The 7,072-nt window shown below is 44.2% G+C and overlaps 1 protein-coding gene across 2 annotated transcripts in view; it reads right to left on the reverse strand.

The window, feature by feature from the left end:
• The window catches only part of SPP2 (secreted phosphoprotein 2), a 23,096-nt gene that overhangs the window by 11,943 nt on the left and 4,081 nt on the right, over positions 1-7,072 (reverse strand). The window contains exons 3-4 of one of the 2 annotated variants that reach the window (XM_012813512.2): positions 4,436-4,558; positions 3,407-3,514 (exon numbers count right to left, since the gene is read on the reverse strand). In XM_012813512.2, coding sequence (XP_012668966.1) covers positions 3,407-3,514; positions 4,436-4,558 — 231 coding nt within the window. The remainder of the gene's footprint in view (positions 1-3,406; positions 3,515-4,435; positions 4,559-7,072) is intronic. The other variant, XM_012813513.2, reaches the window with a different exon arrangement.

The raw sequence follows: 7,072 nt of genomic DNA on the forward strand, positions 1-7,072 counted from the left end.
ACCTGTAGTTCTAAGGGAAGGGGAGGAAGAGGCAGGAGGGGAGGGAAGGAAAAGGCAGGAGGGGAGGGGAGGAAGAGGCAGGAGGGGGGCATTACAGTATTAGATAAACTTGAGTTGTCCATGAAGTCAGTTCCCCCCTTTCCTTCCTGGGAATGTGATCGTGATCCAAGGAATTATCCCTTTTTCACTTAGACTAACCTAGTTGAATTTCTATCTTTTGAAATGAAAGGCAGTAAATAAATCAAATGTCTGTTGGTTCTCCTCCCCTGAGTTCAGAATTTCTGTTCTTATCCCATCTCAGTTTCTCTCTTTTGGACTATTTTGAGTATCTTGGCTGAAACCCCAACCAGACTTCATTCCATCCACTCCAGACCAGAAGGGTCTGTCCCAAGTCAAGTTCCCCTGCTGGAAGCTGAAGAGACTGGGGCAGCAGCCTGCAGCCCCAGCACTGTGCTCTTGACACAGCTGCCCCATTGCCAGTGAGACCTTACATACCACACAGAAACCTCCTATCCTCCACCTGTTCCTCTTTCAAATTTGAAAAAGAAATAATAAAACCAGCCATAATTCAAATATGCATTTCATCAAAAAGAGAGTGCTTATGCACTTAGAAATGTATTTTCTCAATTTCTTTGCAGTGAGGAGTCCACATTGTCTATATTTAGGACATATCCTCTCATTATGTCCTCACCAGATATTTTCCAGTTTTTCTAAGTCTTTTTTAGTCCTAATTTGGATCGGGGGGCTTATTTTCCATTTCCATACCTTTCTTTGCATTGTATTCCTTGCACTGGTAATTCTTCCATATTCTACATATGTTTTCCAAGTGACCTTTATTTGCATTATTCTGGGATTGTTCTGAGCCTTATTTCTTTCATTTCCTGCTTCCAACAATGATCTATTTGTTCTATGACTAAATTCATCCTAGTCTATAGTCTTTCATGTTTGTAATATCACCATTTATTTCATTGAAAATGGTTAACAGCTGTTTTATATTTTCTCCCCTCTGTTTCATGTAAGAAATCCATTTCGGGGTTGCCAAGAATTACTTTAAGTCTTTATCTGCTTTCTTCTTCTTTTGAATTGAAAAACTCTTTAATTTGGGAATATTTTTATAACATTGCTCATAGTTCTTTATGATTTCCTAATTTTTTAAGGACAAGCTCCCTGGCAGTTTATTCTAAAATCAAGTTTATTTCTGGACTACCTTAATTTAACATCAGAGTCTTCTTAGTGGTGTTTACTGCACAGTTAGGAAGTGGCACCCCATTGGTGGGTTGTGCAATGAGAATCAACTTTCCAAATCAGAGATGGAAGAGTGGGTAAATGAAGTTTAAATCAATTCTGTGTCAAAGGTCATAGAATGAACTAGAATCCATTCTTCTCGACATTTACTAGTAGACCCTGGCCCCAGTGAGCATTCTCTCTCACCTCTCATGCCCATCTCCTCGAGGTCCATGTTTATCCTCACCCAGTTCCAGTCTCTGTGTGACCTGACTCTCTGACCTTCCCCTGCACCTGCACACACTTACAGCCCCTCAGTAGTCCCCTCCGTCATGAGGACAAAGGCAGGAATCCCAACATGAACTGTCCTACCTGTGTGTCTGCCCCCAAATTCTGCTTTCTTCACTCATAATGAATTTCTATTCCAGCACCTCCCCTGCTCCTTGGAGTATGCCTGTGTGACTTCTCCTGTGCCCAGGGAAGGGTGTGTGCCTCCCTCCCCTGCACACTCTGTGCCCCACGTCTGACTTCCACCCAACCCCCAGGTCTTGGTTGGATTCCCTCTGGAAGCTCCATCTGCCCAGACACAACATCCCTTCCCCTTGCTCTACAGTCCCAAGCACTTGCCTGGTAGTTAGGGCTATTCCTGTTTCATGGATGCCTCCCTCCAACCCCCACAAGTCTATTAAGTCCATGAAGCCTGAGACTATGCTTGTCTTGCTCTCATATAAATCACAAAATCAATACTAACAAAATCCGAAATGCTATGCTTGGTCCTTGTCATTTCTGTGTCAACTGAGCCCACAAGTTAACACGTGTGAACACACACGTATTACTGGGAAACATATCTGACTTCTGGACATTTTCATAGAGTCTATCTAGAAGTAGACGGGCACTTGCCCTAGCACAAGAACAGACGATCTTTAAACTGTGGCTCTGTGACAAGCACAGACATCACCTGGAAATTGACACCCTGAAGTTGCCACTGTGAGCACCATCTATCAATAAGGTCATGCTCAACTAAGTTTTTGTGGAGAAAGTCCAGACAAACTGTGCAATGCTCTCTTTGTACCAGTAAGACTGTTCTCTGTAATAGGAGTTTCTCAGCCATTAGCTTCATTACTTTTTACTCTAAAATGAGCTTCCATACCCAATACTTAAGGTGCCGGCATATGAATTGCATGGGAAAATTAACTTTTATGTGTAATTCTTGAAGTTGAAATTTTATACTCTTTTAATGTAATTTTCACTACAGAATTAAACCTTAAAAACTTAATAGAAATGTGTTGCTGGACAGATTCATTTGTATATTGGCAGAAACATTTTAAAAATATCAGCCAAGAATATTACCCAGTTATGAATGAACAAATAAAGTAAGTCATATTTTTATCCCTAGCTCAAAGAGGCTGCCCCCTCATACTGCCTTCTTGTTGTTGAATGAATTCCCTTGTGTTTATTTGAATGTTTAAAGAACATCAACCCTGTATCAAACATTGTTCTGCAGAGACAGAATATCCTCTGCCCTCATAAGACACACAGTCTAGTAAAAAAGCAGTTAATGAACAGAAAATACAAGATTATATGATTTCAAGTCGGGAATGTACATATTATAAATTTTACACTATCATTGCAAATCACTTTTAATGCAATTGAAAGGGTAAAAAAGGTCCATTCACTGAGCATCGGTCATATACCAGACACTTGGCCATGAACTTACCCAATTCTCTCAACAACCTATGGCCATTTAACAGGAGGAAGCTGTGCACCATGAGGGTTACATGAAGGTTAAGTTTCCTGACCTAGACCACAGAGCTGGTAGATAGCTTTGAACATTATTTCAACAAAAATGCCCCCCTTCATGCCATTAAACCACAGTGCCAAGGAGCTACATAGATGGAAAACTATGAAATACACTAACAGTTACTTTAAGATTAGGTCCCAAATCACAGGGGTGGGGGAGGGAGAACGGGCGAGAGCACAAGCACCCAGGAACAGGCTGGAGGAAGCCTGGAATACGGGACATGAGGCCGTGTGTAGAAGGGAGACTCCGCCCGAGAAGAGAGTCGAGGCTTACTCCTCCCTGACTGATGATGCAGCTACCCTATCAAACCACTCTGCCTCCCACAGGCCCACCCAGACCCTCAGAGGCGCTGTCCGGGAGGGAGCAAGGCCCTGGTCCCACCTCTTCGCTGCTGTAGGAGTCGGACACGGAGGCCCAGCTGCAGCGGGCCCGCACGCTCTGCACCTGCTCCATGGACACCTGCACGGAGCTTCTGCACACAGCGGATGGCTGGAAAAGGCACAACAACCAGTCACAGCTTCAGCTGAGGTGAGTTAACCTCTATCCAATAAATCAGGCAAGTGACAAGGGAAAATCCACAGAGACATTTCACTTTTCCAAAATAAAAAATTTCTCAAGACCTAAGTAGAAAGAAATGAAATATTTAAACATTTCTTCCATGTTGACACATCACAAGACTCTAGGAAAAGCAAACATGACGTCTGCGAGTGCCGAGCCGGCCGCCTGGAATCGGTTCCCATTCAAGTGGGGCCTTCGCTCTCTCGTCTGCCCTCAGCTGTCATTAGATATAGATGACACTTTGGTTTGGGTCCTTTGTAAAATAGAGTCACAGTGAAAAGTCTGATGGGACTAATAAGCAAACAAGCAGCAAGCAATCATTTTTAAGAACTAGAAGCCTGAGAGCTTGTTCATCTGAATGCCAACAGTGTGGAAAACAAATGTGGGGTGGTCGCCCCGCCCTGTTCAGACGACCCGGCCCACGCCTGTCACAAGGTACACAAAAATCAACATGCCATGTTCCTGGGCTCATGGTGCCTGAGCCAGGAGAGAAGACTGATGACATTCAACAGTCAACCACGAAACAGGGTCCCAGGAACAGTGTCAGTGTTTTATATTCATTTATAATAGAATTTGAAATGTGTCTAGAATTTTTTCTTTTTCTTGACCTCTTTGTATTCACTCTTCCTGATGGAAATCCGTTCCTATTTAAAGAGCAGGAAACTGAGGCACGAGCGGTGAAGTATAATTGTCAGGATCACTCAGGATCACAGACTCCACAATGCAAGTCCTAAATGACCCCTGAACGACCCCTGACCGACCCTGCGCCCACCAGGGGACACTGTGTGAACACAGGCGGTGCTGTGGCCATACGCCAGCCAGGTGGCGCTACTGGGGCCTCTCCCCACTTACCACGCTGTAGCTCCTCTGGAAGGCACACGTGGATGGGTCTTCTCCAGAATCCTTCCTGCATGTAGTCTCTCGAACGCTGAACTCTAAACTCATGACCAAATTGTTCTCATCCAGAGCCTCAACCTTCATAAAAAGAAAGTGTTAGTTTGCAGCAGATGCGTTTCTAAAGCTTAGAGTACTCAAAGCAATTCTCTCTCCAATGAGAAAACAATATCAAAACCCCCATGAAAGCTGTCAATTAACTTCACAATCACCGAGGTCTGTGCCTTCATTCTGATTACAAGAGAAAAAGTGATTTCCCCAAGCCAAACAATGCCTGGGTGACAGAACCAGAATCAGAATGGAAGTGCCCTCTCTCCAAGGCCAGTATCGCTTCCGGTGATGGACACTGACAACTGATCCTCATTACTTATGGGCTCCATCTGGTTAATTCGCCAGCTCACTAAAATGTATTTATAACCCCCAAATCAACACTCGTAGCCCCTGTGTAATCACTGATGGGCAAGTGAAGAGCAGTGAAAAATTCGAGTCCCCCAAAGCGCATGTTCCAAACTTGGATCAGATAAGGAGGCATCTGCCTTCAAGTTCATACCGCAAGCAGGTCTGTGCTCTGTGGTCTACTTGGTGTCAGGGTTTTTGCATTTTTGGTAATTTTAGTGTTTAAAATGACCCCAAGCCTGGTCTGACGAGCTGTCCAGTGCTGTTAAGTGGGAGAAGGCTGCGATGTGCCTCGCTGGAGAAGCCTTGTTCAGGCGTGAACCTCACAGTGCCGTGGGCCACGAGTCCATGCCAGTGAATCCACAATGTGTAGTAAATTAATCATCTTCAAATAGGAATTCACTAAGACAAGGTCAGCACTGATGGGTTGATGCGACGCTGTGGCCTGAGGCCCGCAGAAACCTAAGCTTCTATTTCTCCTAAGAGCAATGACTCCACATTCATCCGTGGTGGCTTTATAGAATGTAACTACCACTGACAGTAAGAGCCAACTCCATATATTTTCATATTGCTTTCCTAAAACGATAATGGTTTCTTAATAATTCCTGAAATAAACAAACACCTCCCTGCTGCACACAGAGTCATCCAGCCCAGATTTCTCCTCAGCAGTTCTGATCTATGAATGAGCTGACATGATTTCTACTTTTTTCCCCAAGAGTGGGACACTGGGGGAACCTTCTAAACTTCCTGAAAATCTGGGGGTCCTGTGATTCATCACGGGTTCACTGCGTGCTCAGCACAGGAGACAGAGCAGGGAAGGGGCCCCCCAAGCTCAGATTGCAGAGGGGATGCCACACAGTAAATGTGTTAAAGAAAAGTAGGCAGGATCATTCCAAATAGGTGAGGCGCTGTGCAGCGAAGCACAACAAGGCAGCAGGACAAGGAGGGTTAGAAGCTACTTTAAAGAACATGCCCAGAAATCCTCCCAAGGAAGGGAAATTTACACTGAGACTTGAAGAATGGGAAGGGGCCCATCATGTGAGGAAACAGTGGAGCCCATACCTGGAGCAGGGACAAGCCTGACTCTGTGGCTGGAACTACAGGAACACAGGGAGACCAGTACACCCCGATGCTGGAGAGGTGGGCAGTTTCAGACAACTTGTGGTCCCATAGCCACGGGAGGTGTTTAGATTCCATACTCACTGTGATGAGAAGCTATCAGAAGGTTTTAAGAGATATGTCTGAATCACCATGGCGACTGCAAAGGGAACAGACTGGAGCAGAAGCAAGATGGTAGCAGGAGGCAGGGGGGAGCTGGCGAGGGGTGGGGGTGGGGGACCCACCATGGACAAAAGCCCTGGGCTACATGTCACAGCTTCCCGCTGGGCTCCAGAGCCCATTCGTGGCAAAACGAAGTCAGTGCACACACATGTGACTGCCCAGTGAGGGCACAAACCACTCACAGAGAAGGAATCATGGCACATGTAGGAAATTTTGTTTTAGAAAAACATGGCAAACTCCCAGCTTAGGGTGTGTAATGAGTGCTGATTAAAAGAAGAATTTTCTGGGAAGAGGTAGGAATAAAAATTCAGCCTCACCATTAATTACTGCCTTGTTCATTTATAATTTTAACATACTTGCTATTAAATCTGAGTCTCATGAACAAAGAAAAAATCAAGACATCTCCCATCAAGAGAAGTCCTTTGTCTGAGTCTCTGCCTCCAATCACGCTTCGGCAATTTGCCTGAAAGCGATTTGATGAATGTAAACTGGCAACACCGAAGTTAGTTCCAAAGATGAAAATGTAGGGTTTTTGAGATCATTTTATTGAACTATGATATGCAACTTCTTTTGCATCTTTAAGCACTATTAAACACTCTTTTCAAGAATGTGGAGAAACACCTAACTTTTTGCTGTTTCATGAGAACTCACTCTCAGCCAATAAATTTCTGTTCTGGGTTGTTTGAAAAATGTGGGCTAGCCTAAATGCCCTAGAATAAAGAATCCATAACTCAGCATTACCACTGAAACAAAGTGTGGGAATTTACAGTGTGGTCCTGCTTTTCTTTTAAAAAATATTTTATACCTGTATATGAAGAGAAAAGGCTCTGAAAAGATATCCTCCATGAGTTTACAGCGTCTCAGAGAAAGGGACAGTGCATACTAATTTTGGCTTTCTTGTATTTTCTAACTATTTTT

Source organism: Otolemur garnettii, unplaced genomic scaffold (assembly GCF_000181295.1).
Source record: "Otolemur garnettii isolate 467f Iridium unplaced genomic scaffold, OtoGar3 scaffold00273, whole genome shotgun sequence".
Taxonomy (NCBI): Eukaryota; Metazoa; Chordata; class Mammalia; order Primates; family Galagidae; genus Otolemur; species Otolemur garnettii.